General features: G+C 46.5%; 1 protein-coding gene across 1 annotated transcript in view; it reads right to left on the bottom strand.

Annotated features, from left to right (window-relative positions):
- PSTPIP1 (proline-serine-threonine phosphatase interacting protein 1) overlaps positions 1-14,497 on the bottom strand; it is a 52,384-nt gene that overhangs the window by 10,526 nt on the left and 27,361 nt on the right. The window contains exons 5-10 of the mRNA XM_040077839.1: positions 7,711-7,745; positions 6,724-6,830; positions 4,816-4,878; positions 3,243-3,341; positions 1,549-1,594; positions 650-729 (exon numbers count right to left, since the gene is read on the bottom strand). Coding sequence (XP_039933773.1) covers positions 650-729; positions 1,549-1,594; positions 3,243-3,341; positions 4,816-4,878; positions 6,724-6,830; positions 7,711-7,745 — 430 coding nt within the window. The remainder of the gene's footprint in view (positions 1-649; positions 730-1,548; positions 1,595-3,242; positions 3,342-4,815; positions 4,879-6,723; positions 6,831-7,710; positions 7,746-14,497) is intronic.

Genomic DNA, 14,497 nt, shown 5'->3' with positions numbered 1-14,497 from the left:
TTCAGTCCTCTCTGATAGGGAATATTTAAGAGGAAACAGAGAACAGGAAAGGTATCCTGGCATTTTATTTTACGTGGAAATAAAGCCTGCAAGAAATAAATGTAGCAAAATCAGACTTCAGCAGATGGGTAAACGTACTTGAAGGATTACTGTGATCGAACGTGGGACTGATTTGGATGCCAACCAGCTTCTGTAAGTTATTGTGCAAAACTTAATAGCCAAGTGCAAATCTCCTTGTCCATCCTCAGTAAAATGGAGATAGACACTTCTCTACCACTGCCTTTCAACAAAAAGATTGTTTCATGGCAGCGGACAAATATTCTTGCAGGTGAATTTAAAGTGCTATGAAACATAGAGTGACTGGGGTACGTGGCTGTTTGTACATTGCTCCACCTCTCCCACCTCTGTACTTATTCCCCTCTATTTTTACACTGCTGTGCTGACCAAGCAAGGAGAGTGTCAGTGAGACAGGAGCAGCTATGTCTAAATAAGCTCTGGGTTTTGCAGTAATTTTGCAAAGACATCTGCTGAGACTCCACATAAAGCAAACAGCAAAACCCTTGGGATGATATTTCAGGCCTTAGACTGAAATCTTCCAATCGGATAAAATAAAGAGTGTGCAAACATCGCTATAAAAGTCAATGTTTACCTCGCAGGTTTTGATATGCTCCTGTTCCCACTCTGTCCTGATCTTATCCAGCTGCTCGATGTTCTGTTTGTACACGTTCTCTGTAAACACAGACACACAACAGAAACACAACAGTCAGGGGAAAAGTGATACAGCCTTTCTCTCTTTCCTCCTATTAGGCCTTCCCTGTGATTCCTACGCTTCAGGCCTGTGGTTTGCTCGAGAATCACAAGAATACGTGATCTTGGAACTGGTGGGGCACAATAATTATCGGGATTTTTTTCTTTGTAGCTATGTACTAGAGTAAGGATTCTCTCTGTATGGTTTGCAGATCATTTATAAATTTTACCGTAGGGATAACACAACTCAGAGATGAAGAGCCTGGACCATGCTTGGGCACTGAGCATCCTTTGGCTCTTTCCATTCCAAGCCAGCCACGTGAGCCATGTGATTTGGGGTAAGCTATTCCATGAGCAGGAACAAGCCTGAGCTCCTGAGCCAGCTCAGGTGTGTGCTGGCCTGACCTGGGCATGCACACGTTTGTGGCTGGAGATCACTGAGTGCACAGTGGGGATGGGGCTCTGATTCGGGCTGTCTTGGGGCCATTTGAGCATCTACTGTGCTTCAAACTTGCTTCCAGAAGAGCTCTTGTTCCCTGGGTGAAGTCCCTAAAGGAAGTCTTCTGTAAATTCTTTAATGCAAGCAGGACACTGGCGTTCCCACAAAGGAGTGGAGTGAATGCCAGTGACTGTCTGAATGCCAATGACAGGTCGCTGCTCTTTAGAGGCTTCTTCATTAATCTTTGGGTAGGTGACTTTGGGAACCCTGACAGCCTGGGTGATTTGGATGTGTTCTATCAAAATCCCGTGCTGGTGGATTTTTGCTGAGAACAATCATAGTTCAGCTGCGAACAGCATCACCTGCTTCGTTTGCTGCATCTCTGCATTGCTTGGCTTTGTTCTGGCTCTGAAACAGGAAAAGAAACACCCCAAATTAATTTCTGACATATTCTTGCTTCTGCCCCCGTTTTTTGTGCTGCCTGCTCTCTTTTTCCCTCCAGGAGAAAGACTCTAATTTGCAAGCACTTCCTGGCAGTCCCCCCTTTATGCACGGTTCTGCTGAATGTGTGCTACGGAGAAGGGACCAGAATTTCTCAGGTGCAGCCAGAGATCCAATGACTTCAAGGGAAAGCTTTCCATTCAGACATCCCTGCCCCAGGAGCTCAGAGCCAGCGTGACCCAGCCTGAAGCTGTGCCTGCTGGCTGAGTTGGTTTTTTTCTCAATTGTTTGGTGTGCTCTTCTGATAGATATTTATAAGCAGAAATAAACGGCAGTTAAAATTCTTCATCTTTCAAGCTCCTCATGTAATACTCAGATGAAAAGCACACAGCTTTTAAAATACGTTGCAAATGCCAGATTATTTCCCGTAACGACTCAGAAGCCTAAAAGCGAAATTCACTCTAAGTAGAAGTTCTCTGTTTCAAAAAACTGCAGCTTTTAGCAAATGAGAAAACAGCCATCACTGAGAGGTCTGTACTTGCAGGTCTTTCTGCACAGATGGGGATGGCAGCACAGTACTGCACTGCTCTAGGCATCAGTGTGGTGCATTCTTCCATCCTGCCCTTGAAGACAAGGCTCAGGTCGGGGCTCTTATGATCATATTCCTCATCACAGCTGGCTGGGAAACGTGTACTGAGCTGGGAACAGAAGCTTCTTTCTTATTTGCTTCCTGGCCCAAACTGCAAATGCTGAGCAGAATTAAACAGCTTGTGAGCTGCCTCTGTGCATTCCCAATGCGCTGGCATGTGCAGGGAAGAAATGGCAACAGAGCACCCTGGGATCATTCTGCATGAAAGGAGCTGGGTCAGGTTCAGCTGTCATTGAAGCTGTGAAATGTTCTGGTGTCATTTTGGCAGGGCCGGGATTCCATCCCCTCTTTGAAGCTGAGCTGCAGGGGTTTGCTCATCAAAGATTAGGGAATGCTGGAAATAAAAGTTCTGATGCTGTTTTTAGAGTTTTTAGAGTCTCCACACCACCACCCCCCACACTCCTTGAGATGATTTTTGATCCTTTTTGCTTACACTGCACTGCTTTTTATCGAGCCGGAGGGAGTTCATTTATTTTGTTTTCTCCATCTGTTTCACTGTAAAATGTTCCCATTAAAAGTTAGTGAATTGTCAGCTACAAGTATCAAGACAATGCACTGAAGGACTGCAGTGCCTTAATTTCCAACAATTTATTTTTGAGTGTGTAAATTCAGTTGAATTTAAACTCACTGTAAGGAGAAAAAGGTTGAGGAAAAATATGCATTTTAATGTAAGATGCTATGCCTACTAATTGTAAGAGACCAAAAAGCAAAACTAACTCTGTGACGTATTTTTGACTTGTTTCTTTTTCTTAATGAATAATTTCAGAGAAAAATCTCATTCAGTTTCTTTTCAGGATTCATAGAGCAATAGGATCGCAGCCTGGGATAAATTAATTCGATAACTTAGTCCCTTCCCAGACGATTCTTTGGGGTTCATTTGAAGACAAAGCAGCCCCTGGCATCCTGTAGAATGGGTTGGTTAATTGTATTCTCACCCCCCAGTTTTCCCAGTGTCACCTCTGGTACCTTTTCAGTTTGCTTTTGGTTGCCTGAAGCGCTGGTGCGTTCAAAGGACTGCTCAGCCTCATCCGCCTCCCTGCACTTCTGCTCGTAGCTCTTCTTGGACTGGGTGCAAATGAAATCAAATGTCAGGCTCTGGCTGGGGGAGCAAGGCTGGGTTCCCCCCACAGTGATGTTCCAGACACTTTCTTGTTTGCAGTTTGGGGGAGCAAACCCGGTTTGGGCAATAGAAAAAATCCCAATGACACCGTGAGGAGGCAGAAAAATAGAACTGCAACATTGGAGCAGGGGCTGGCAGCATAAATCGTGTCCTTGTCCTGCAGCCCTGACATTGTCTGCTGTGTACAAGTGCAGCTCCCTGCAGGGGTCAGGAATGTGCAGGCTGCTCTAGCACCACTGGTGCATCAGGCATCTGCCCGAGCAACCAGAGAGAGATGAAACTGGGAGCCCACGCTCCCGGGCTGGCCATGGGGTGGGCTGTCATGTATTGCCTTGGCCATTGCTCCAAGCTGGGAGGAAGAGCCAGCAACCCATAGACAGCAGTCTTGGTGTAGTTCTGAGAAGGAAGAGAAATCTTCATTTGCACCAAAACAAATCCGAAGTTGCTTCTGATTTCTCTCTTTGTCTCTGTGTTAGAGATGCACTCAAGAACAACCACATTTAAAAAAAAAAATGTTAATACACTTCCAGCTGTAGCACTGACAGGTCTGCAGCTACTTTCTTTTAGAGGCAGATGCCCATTGGAAACCAAACCCAGCAGCCTGTAGTTTCTGTTGATGCCTTAAGTTTTAGCTTTCATATTTTTTATATTCTGTGCTGCCTTAATGTGCAACTCTGAACTTCATATTAAGTGTTAAGTTCTCTCCACAGGGTAGTTGGACAAAGCAACCCTTTTCCAGCCGTTACAGCTTCAGACCCAAAAAGCATTAACAACAGGGAACTGAGGAGGGCAAAATAGGAGGCTGGGACTTCAAAACCTGAAGCTGTAATTGGACAATTAACCCAAATACGTAAATGGACCAAAACTTATAAAAGTATGAAAACTCGTGACTGGTTGTGCACCTTGCATCCATCTTGGGTCCACCTTGAGCAGAGCCATGGCTAGGCTCTTGTTCTGCCCAAGGTGTATCCTTGGAAGGCCTTGAATAAATACCTACTTTATTCCTTTAACTCTGTCTAGCCTCTGTTCCAGGTCAGCCTCTCGGGGCAACACTGTACCTGCAAGCTTTCCAGCTGGAGAGGATTCCTCCTGCCTACAAGGTCCCCTCACTCTTCTTAAAATTGTACTTACACACATTGAAAAATTACCTTTACTCCTCTAAGTACCCTTGCCCAGAAAGAATTAAATCCTGTTTGACCTGGGGCACCGTTCATGCTGTATTAACCTTCTGGAGACTTTTCAGTGGGTGCAGCGGGGAAGATCAGCTTCCTCCTCACAGCAGGAATGACATCTTCCCTCCCTTACACACCCTTGCACACTCACACAGCTTTGACCTTTCTTTAACCAGAGGTACGTGTGATACAGATTTTACTGGAGCCAGTTTGCATCAGGAAACCTGCCCAAGCCCTCCATGCTCACCTCCATGGTTTTCTTATAATGGGACAGTTTGCTCTTTTGCATCCGCTCCATGGCAGACTCGTACTGTAAGAAACACACACAAGTCAGCTTTTCCTCCTTCGGACTCCTTCCTCCCCTTTCCAGCAGCAGAATTAGGAGAGCCAGAGCCTTTCTATAAGCCACCTCCCTGTGGGGAAAATTACTTCACTCTGCTTTTATAAATGACGGGTTTCTAAGTGATACAGAGAGCATCAAAGTGCCAGGTAAAAAACTAATCCCAGATAATTCCGCTTTGGTGGTTTCCATTAATACTAGAGAGGACATTGATCTTCATTTTCTCCCTCCCTCTTTTTTTCTTAAGGAGGTGAAATACTGCAACACTCAGACACAGTGGGCTCTGCCAGCAGGGTTCCTTTGCTGGTGCCAGAGCTTGATCCCACATCTCTGCAGACCAGACCACTGTCTCACCCACATGAGCACAGGTAGTTGTCCATTTTCAATCCAAACAATTCCTGTCTCTTTTATATTCCACTGCTTCTGGCAACTTCACACTCAGTGTGATTTGATTTCCCTGCTGGAGTCATGTGGGCAGTGTTGGAAGGACAGTGCTGGATTCTCTGTCATGGCTTTAGTTGTGATATGCCCAGCTTTATGTGACAATGAGATATGCTCCTGCTGCCAGGGGCTGGCTTTCTTCAGGGGCACTTTTGGTCCTTTAATATTTACATTCTGCTCAAGCAAAACTCTCTCCAGGGCTGCCCAGATGCTTGTTTCACATTGAACACAGTTCTGAGACAGCTGCTTTACAACAAAAATCAGGAGGGAGGTGACCAAAACTGCTGACACCATCCAGCATGTCTAATGCTGGCTTTCTCACAGCCACATGCTGGACAGAGAAAAAAAGATTACCTAAGACTCCAAAGCAGTTTTTCATTGTGTTTTTTTTCCCTCAAGCCCCTTTAATTGTTCCCAGTCAAGTTACAGGCTTACAGTTCGCAGCAGGAGAGAGCCTCTCTGCTCATTGCCAAAGGGAATGGGACAAACACTGGTGAACGTGGTGCCCACTGTCTGTCTTGGAATGCCTTATTAGCTTCATCAGATCTCTGTCAGCCTCAGAGCTCAGTGGCACCACTGGTTTCACCCACTTTCATATTCAGAATTCTTTTCTATTCCAAGTTCCTGTGTGTCAGGGGCTTGTAGACACAAGATTTTCGTGGCACCGGATACTAGTTATATGCATTTTCACCTGTTTAAAGTTAGCAAAGAAAGGAATATTTATTTTACTCCTCCATCCCTCACTTCTGTCAGAGTTAAGGGATGGTCCTGTCTTTGTCTTCACCCCCAGGGACCCAGAGAAGGTGTGAGAGTGGTTGCTGCTGTCTCTATTGAGAGCTATTTTTCAAGAGACTTAGGGCTTGATAAGGTCAGAGGAGATGAAATGGCCTTAAATATACTGAAATTTTTTATTATACAACAACAACTAAATGCTACTTATTCCATGTATTAGGAATTCAGCATATATTGGTGTTGCATTCAGCATGACATTAATTTGCTGTCATGTTTTTAAACATTTGTGTTACGCCTTTATTTAGTGCATGTTGGAGATTGTGCAGGGTCATATCAAAGGAACCCATTAGCAAGGGTATAATAAAGAGAAAAGGAAGGATTAAGTTCTTAGAGAAATAATAATAACAGCATCCACAGTTACACCAGAGAAAGCAAAAGGGACTAAAGCCTCTGTCTCCTGAGTTCAGGACACTACTTTATTTCCAGCTGGAATCAGAAAGAGATTTTTGTTCCACGGTCTCATCCATAGAGGGAACAGGGCATGCTTATCATCTTTTGCAGAATTCCCAGCCTGTGGCTGGAGACAGGTCACCAGCATGGATCATTGACCCAGTCTGTTTCAACATTTCTCTAGTTTCTCACCTTTTTTCTTTGTTCCTTCTGCCTTTCTCGGAATTCCTCTATTCCTTTCAGTTCTTCCTTCAGCATTAGTGCCAGCTGGATATGAGAGTTTCCAACATTTTCAATCTCTAAAGCAAACCAGAATTCATATTCAGTCAGTGGGAAGGTCTTTAAAGATAAAGTCACATTTTTTAGGAAATGTTTCTGTGATGTGGCTGCCCTATGAGTTGTCACAAGCAGGGCAGCCTTAAAAAACATCTCGTGTACTGACACTGCTGAGGGTTCAAGAACAGTGTGTTTCTTCATGGCCACATTTCCCCCAGCTGCCCCCCTGGGTCAGGAGCTGTGGTGCAGAGGGAGGGAAGGAGCTCTGGCCTCCATCATCCCTGTGTGCTGCTGGGCTGTCACTGCTCCTGGGAGCTGCTGCGAGCAGTGGCCTGTTATTAGATGAGGCCGCACGCTGAGGATTTCCAAGGGTCAGCCAAGATGGATTGAATTTCAGAGCACCTGGCTGGTGCTGTTTGAAATGCCTGGGAACTGCTCTGCATTTGTCAGCTTCAGCGCCTCTGAAATGGAGCCCTGCATTTTCCAGAAATGCTGAGCTCCTCTGCCCAGGCCCTAAAAATACCTCAGTCCAGCAGCAGGACTTTTCAAAAGGGAGTTTTGATGTAAACAGCAGGTGCCAGTGACCAGGTACAGAGCCCTATTGGCTCTCATGGTGCTGCATTTTGTGTGAAAGGGTTTCATTGAGACTTGGGCACATTTAGGAAGCTGGTTTGGTGTCAGTGGCTTGCAGAAGAGAGAGCAGAGTTCATATCTTGCGGCTTGACCCAAACAAAATTGACTTGAAGAACAAGCCATTTCTTTGTCACCACATTGAGTAGGCGTCCTTTTTCTCTGCTCTACGCTGCAGGCTGTGGAAGAAAAGCTGGGAATGGTGTGGGGAGCAGGATGAACACACTGGGTGTCTGTCTCTCCCAGGTCAGAAGGGAACAGGGAAATACTTACGTTGCTTGAGCATCTCAAACGCTGCCCTCAGTGTGCTGTGGGGCAGAAACAAGACACTTTATTAGTATTGGCTTCTAAGGGTGGGTTGTGAATCCAGGGAAAGAACTTTCCCTCAGAATCTCAAAGATCCACATAGAGATAAAACCCTTGATGGCCTCATAATAAAAGCTGACCATGCTAACAAGCACAATAGCATCAATCTGTTACCATCAGGAAACACAATAAAATGCTCCATGAAGCAGGGAATTGCACTGCTCCCTCTGTGCACACTTTCTCACTCTCGCTGTGTTTGTCACCAGGAATGTTTACAGCTGTGTGTCTCGTCTTGCACCTAGCAGGTAAATATGAATGAAACACGGGCGGCCGGGAGAAATTTGGGTTCTTGGAGCAGTAGCCTGAAGGGTGGAGCAAAACCTGAAGGGTGAAGTAACCTGGAGGGTGAAGCACTGCGTGCGGCCCCATTCCTGTCCTTGCTGCACCATCCTGCACCGCAGCAGTGCCTGCACCGTGCCTGCTGACCATTAATCCATCCCTCCATCCATCCATCCATCCATCCATCCATCCATCCCTGTGCGGCCCTGCTCCTGCCTCCTGCACACAATTCCTGCTCCAGCATCCATCCATACATCCATCATCCATCCATCCATCCGTCCATCCATCCATCCATCCATCCATCATCCATCCATCCATCCCTCCATCCATCCATCATCCATCCATCCATCCATCCATCATCCATCCATTCATCCATCCATCATCCATCCATCCATCCGTCCATCATCCATCCGTCCATCCATCCCTGTGCAGCCCCACTCCTGCCTCCTGCACACAATCCCTGCTCCAGCATCCATCCATCCCTCCATCCATCCATCTCATCCATCCATCCCTCCATCCATCCAACCCTCCATCCATCCATCTCATCCATCCATCCATCCATCCATCCATCCATCCATCCATCCATCCATCCATCATCCATTATCCATCCATCCATCATCCATCCATCCATCCATCATCCATCTCATCCATCCATCCATCATCCATTATCCATCCATCATCCATCCATCCATCCATCATCCATCTCATCCATCCATCCATCCATCCATCATCCATCCATCCATCCGTCATCCATCTCATCCATCCATCCAACCCTCCATCCAACCCTCCATCCATCCATCCATCCATCATCCATCCATCCATCCATCATCCATCCATCATCCATCCATCCATCCATCCATCCATCCATCCATCATCCATCCATCCATCCATCATCCATCTCATCCATCCATCCATCCATCCCTCCATCCATCCCTCCATCCATCCATCCATCTATCCATCCATCCATCCATCCATCCATCATCCATCCATCCATCCATCATCCATCTCATCCATCCCTCCATCCATCCCTCCATCCATCCCTCCATCCATCCATCCATCTATCCATCTATCCATCCATCATCCCTCCATCCATCCATCCATCCCTCCATCCATCCATCCACCCCCCCGTGCAGCCCGGCTCCTGCCTCCCGCACACAATCCAGCTCCTGCCCATCCCATGGCACAGCAAGAGGAGCAAACCCGGCGGTGCTGCTCGGCACAGAGCTGCTGGATGCAGCCACGTTGCTCAGTGGGACATGAGAGGGAAGCACAGGCTGATGTCCTGTCTTTGGCCCCTTCTAGAAGGCGCCAGAGACACCAGCATAGATGTGACGAGAGAGCAAATGGTGTGTAAAAGACATTTTCAACTTCATCAGTTCCTCTAGCTCTGAATTTGCAGGCTGCCAGAGCGTTTGCATACACCAAAGCCAGGGCTGGGGTGTGACTCGGAATTTTTCAGATCAAGAGATGATTTCCTCAAGCCCCAGAGAGCGTTGTTCCTGGAAGGAATCAGCTCTGGGCTCTCCATGGAGCCCTGCTCTGCCCCAGGCAGAGCCCAGGGAAGAGCTGCTGAATGAAGAGCCCCAGATGTCTAGTTGGAGAGCCCAAGAGAGGCTGCTCTCACTTCCCAGCCACGTGCACCCACAGATGGGAGGGAAATCTGCATCCCTCGGGCCATTTCAGGAGCACCAAGAGGCGCAGGAAGGATCTGAATTGCCCTGTGTTCATTCAGGCTGGGCATCTGTTTGCTGAGCAGAGCTTGCTCTCCCAGCAGAGAGGCTGCCGTGCCAGGCGTACCAAAAATGCACCAGTGAGGGGAGAGGTTGGGCCTGTCCTCAGCAAAAACAGCCTGGAAACCCATTCCAGACCTAAGTTTGTAGAAATATAAAAAAAAGACTTTAAGACAGAAAGGACGGGCTGCTTGATTTTTCTTCCTATTTTGATTAGATTGTGGTGAATCTCCTGAGATAAGCCAGGGAGAACATTCTAGATTGAGTATTTTTGAGTGTTTTCCTAAAAATACTTGTACATTTGAAGATTTACTTTGTAAAAAGTTAGTGAAATTTTGATGAAAACTAAATTTTCAAACCACAAAGGAAACAAGCAGTATTAGTTCCAGCTAACTAAAAGCTTGACATTAAAAGATAAGTTGAATATCAGCGGTAGAGATAGCTTTTTCTCACCTAAAAGATCTAACGGATTATTTTGGAAAACAAACAAATAAATAAATAAATAAACAAGGAATAAAAAATTCTTTTCCCATTGGTAATTTACAGTAGGAGATGGGGAACGTGCTAACAACTCCATGCCTGAAACAGGTAAATACTGGAATTTAAAAGATAGAGGGCTCTTGCAAACTGGGCACACTGACTGCATTCTGTGTTGATTTATCTGTGTCAGAGATTTTTTTTCTCCTTTGTTGTTGGTAATCCAAGTTATGCAAAAACTGGCAAAGTTAGATAGATCTGCTGCTGTAGATAGTGGCAAATAGCACCTTCTCAGGATATATCAAGGACAAAAGCAGTTTGCTGCTTTTTTGGTTTCCAGACACCCAAGCTCCCAGGGCAGCTCACAGCCACGAGCCACCCATGGAGCTGTTCTCCTTTTTGCTGGTTCTCTGCAGGCCAAGGGGGTCTCTGGTGTAAAAATGCATCTGGCTATGACCCAAGGAGGAATCCATTTGTCCCCTGCGTGGTCTCTGATGGCCTTTTCAGAAATCTGTGGCTGTTTCCTCCTTGTATGAAGGATTTGTCCAGCCAGTTCCATAGCTGCTGGCTGGTGCAAGTACATTGAAACAGACTTCAGCCATTCCCTTCCTTATTTTTATAATAATTTTCAGAAATCAGTGGATTGGATCCTTACCTCCTCACAGGGCTTAAGGGGGCAGCAAATATGTCATCATGCCAAGTTACACATTTGGGAGAGAATAAATCAATGGGATTTTGACCCGTGGATCCATCAGGACTCCCTTTATGACTATATAGCCGTGCTATAGATTTGCTCTTGGATGTTCTGATTATATCAGTGAAATATTTCAGCGCTTCACAGGGTTTCATGGCAGTGACTCCTGTAGCTGAGTTTTAATTTTGTCTGTGCCGGTGTGGATGTACAGCACTTGTTACCTATTGCTTCTGGGTGGGTTGGGCTTTCTAGTGGGATGGATGTGGGCTTTGCTCTGAGGCATCCAGCTCTCCTGGACACTCTGACAGAGTGGTTTACCCTCAGTAGATGCTGCTGCTTAGCGTTCTGGGAGTAATAGATTTTTTTTGTGTTTGTCCTGTGGCTAAAATTAGAAAACCTAGGGTTAAAAACAACTCAAGCAACACTGAAAATTTGACATAATTTGTGGGTTGGGGGGTTTTGTGGTTTTGGGGTGTTTTTTTCTTTTTTCTTTTTTTTTTCTTTTTTCTTTTTTCTTTTTTTTAATTGTTTATTTCTGAGATTTCCACACCTATTCTGGAAGACTGTTAAACCACTCCGGCTGAAGACCGAGCTCCAGCCTTCCCTTTGGGCACCCCCACATGGAGAATGCCCCAGGTGTCTCCTTGAAAATGAGGCTGTGCACAAATTTACTCTGCGTGTTTGTTAAACCTCTCCCTGTTGCACATTTAAAGATTCCATTTGTCAAAATTAGTGCTGGGCGGAAACAGGAGTGCCTGACTCTGGAACCAGAGGGAACAGCCGGAGCCGGTGCAACTTCGAGGGGGGCTTGCCATCTAGTGGCCGATATTCCGACCGCGTTGGGCTTGGGCTTCTTGTGCTTTTTGGTGCTTTTTCTCTTTGTTTTTGGACCTTGTTTGTGCTGAAACACTGAGCTGTGCTGGGCAGTGCTCTGTGCCACGAGGACCTTCGGGAGTTGATTGCTCTGTCTGCTTCACAGCCATCAAAAGCCGAATTTGGTGGCGCCAGAGATGTAATTAGCGGGGCAGCGCTTCTCTCCATGCACACTGTTGCATCACACTATTTTGTCTGTTTCAAATTTTTCAGCTTCATGCTTGATAGTTTGGGCGCTTTCTCCCAGTACTTTGCCTTTAGACACTGGGTTAACTGAGTAATTCAGAGAGCTCCTTTATATCTTGCACACAGGAAGGTAAAGCAGGTGCTTCTGACCGGAAAACCACAGACCGTTTTGAATTTTTTTTCTTTTCTACCTTTGCTTGGTGAATAGAAGTCTGAAATAACGTCACCTTCCTTTCTGGTAGGTTTCTATTTTGACATTGGTGCCATCTACAATGTTCAGTTGTTCTTGTCATTTTTAAAAATACCTTTTCTGGAACCGAGAGAGAAGCGTGTGCCAGATGAACCCTACAGCCCGTTCCCTGCAGTCCTGCCCCCCCTCAGCCTCCGGAGAGCAGAGCTGTGGGACCCCGCAGGGCCAGTCCCCTCTGAGGCCACCCTAACCTCTGCTCTCCTCCTGGCACACGGGGAACACCCCAGGGGTTTTACCAACGCTCCCTTCTGTGCAGCCCAGTGGTGACAACAAAGTGTGGGGAGAAGTGTCTGAAATCAGCTGGTCTCAAATAATTCACCCCTGGGGCTGGGGCTGTGTTACAAGAAGAGACCCGAAGGGGAGGAGCGGTGCTCCTCTGGCGGGGAGGTGACCGAGCCACCACCCGGTCCTGGCCGGGCACGCAGCGGCGTCTGACGTTGTTCAGCGGGCATGCGGCAGAAACATTGAAGAATTCGTTTTGCCAGGATGTTTTCTTGTTCTCAGAGGAGCTCTAAAGAGAAAGGCAGCACCCCTCGGTACAGCTGGAAGGATTTGTGTCCAGGCCCAGCTGGGCTGTGACGCGGAGCCACAGGAGGTGTATCAGCGCTGTGCACCAGGCTGGGCTCCGTGACAGCTCGGGGATTTGTGGCTTTCACAGAAGCAGCAACCCGTGTGGAAGATTCCTCTCGTGCTGTGGGGTGTTCACACCCATGTTGTGCTGCTGGGATATTCCCAGGTGCGTGTCAGGAGCGGCAGCAGCTGAGGGGAAGGGGGCTCTCCTCGCTCCAGGGCTGGTCACTGGGAGCACAGACACATCACCCCAGCCTTTACTCGGGCAGGGGAGCAAACAGGGAGACATCTCCTTGTTCCTTCTCCTGCCTGTAAGTCTGTGCCTATAGACAACAAATTATCCCCAGAATGAGCTGTGCCATCCAAACCAAAGGTTAAAACAGTCAAAAGAAATGTTGTAACTTTAACATAAAACAAAATTTCCTTACATCTCTCAGAAAGAGAGCAGCACTGCTCAAAAATGCCTGTCCTCGTCACCAGAGAGCTTATCTAGATCAAATTTAACAGGGACTGAGCAGAGGTTGAGGTCCATTTTCAGAGTCCTGAAAGTTCAAAGTACTACAGTATCAATTCTGTGTGGGTTCAGAACATTTGGGTGGAGAATAAGCAACCATGGAAGGATGTGACCTTACAAACTGACTTTTAGTTTCAGTTCAAAAATGCCTGCTTTGTGTGGAATAGTACAGAGGATTCTGTATATTAAGTGACAGATGCACTATTTTTATCCACAGGAAGCAGCAATTGGCATTTCGTTACAGATGCCCTCACCTCACACTCACTGAAATGTTCTATTTCAGGCATTGCAGAGAAGAGCAGAGCACACATGGGCTTGAAGGAACTATCCTTTCCCGAGGTCCTAAGGAGATGGTAGTGGAAAAAAAGCAGATGAAAAATGTAAGAAATCACGTACATGAGAAGAGACAAGCAGAGCAAATGACAAAAATATCTATTGTCAGCCTAGCCAGAATTTAACCAGCTCGTGTGAGCTGACATCAGTTATTTTACAGAAGAACAGAGCTCCTGGTTTGGCTGAAGCTGAGCATGCAGCTGAGAACTGGGCTCTGGAGCATCTTCTGCTTTCATGTTGCTGTGCTGAAGTGTTGCCCCAAGCCGCTGCATGGAAATTCCCAGGCACCTTGCAGCCAGAAAGGTGTTTCCTCTTAAAGGCATGAGCTCTGCTGAGAACCACCTCCAGTGGGAGAGGCATCATTGCTGTGTACACTCCTGGGAAAGAGTTGCAGCTGTGATCTCAGCCTGTAATTTGGCTGCAAATCCCAGTTTCTGTACATCCTCTCCCATGTGTGCCCCACTGAGAGTACAAACACTGCAGTTTAAACTTCAAAACCTGTAGTCCTTTCTCCCCTGTTGGATATGGGTATAAGCTATCATCTGCCAAGAAAACACGGCTGTAGGTTTGTCATCACCTTTTTATAATTTCTTTTATGAGTAGAGACCAGGAAATGGTGATGCAGATTGAACTTTCTTAGTTTAAAAAGTGGGATAACAGGCACACACTGCTTTACCCATTGACTCAGTGGATGTTAAAATGTTTCAGGGTTTTAAATGAAAAAGAAGAAAACACTGGAGGCTGTTCCACAGAAAGGTGCTGCTGGTGTGGCATCCTGTGAACTCACT

Source organism: Hirundo rustica, chromosome 13 (genome assembly GCF_015227805.2).
Source record: "Hirundo rustica isolate bHirRus1 chromosome 13, bHirRus1.pri.v3, whole genome shotgun sequence".
In the NCBI taxonomy this organism is placed as follows: Eukaryota; Metazoa; Chordata; class Aves; order Passeriformes; family Hirundinidae; genus Hirundo; species Hirundo rustica.
The sequence above is the reverse complement of the archived record's forward strand: the minus strand, read 5'-3'. Positions and strand labels throughout refer to the sequence as shown.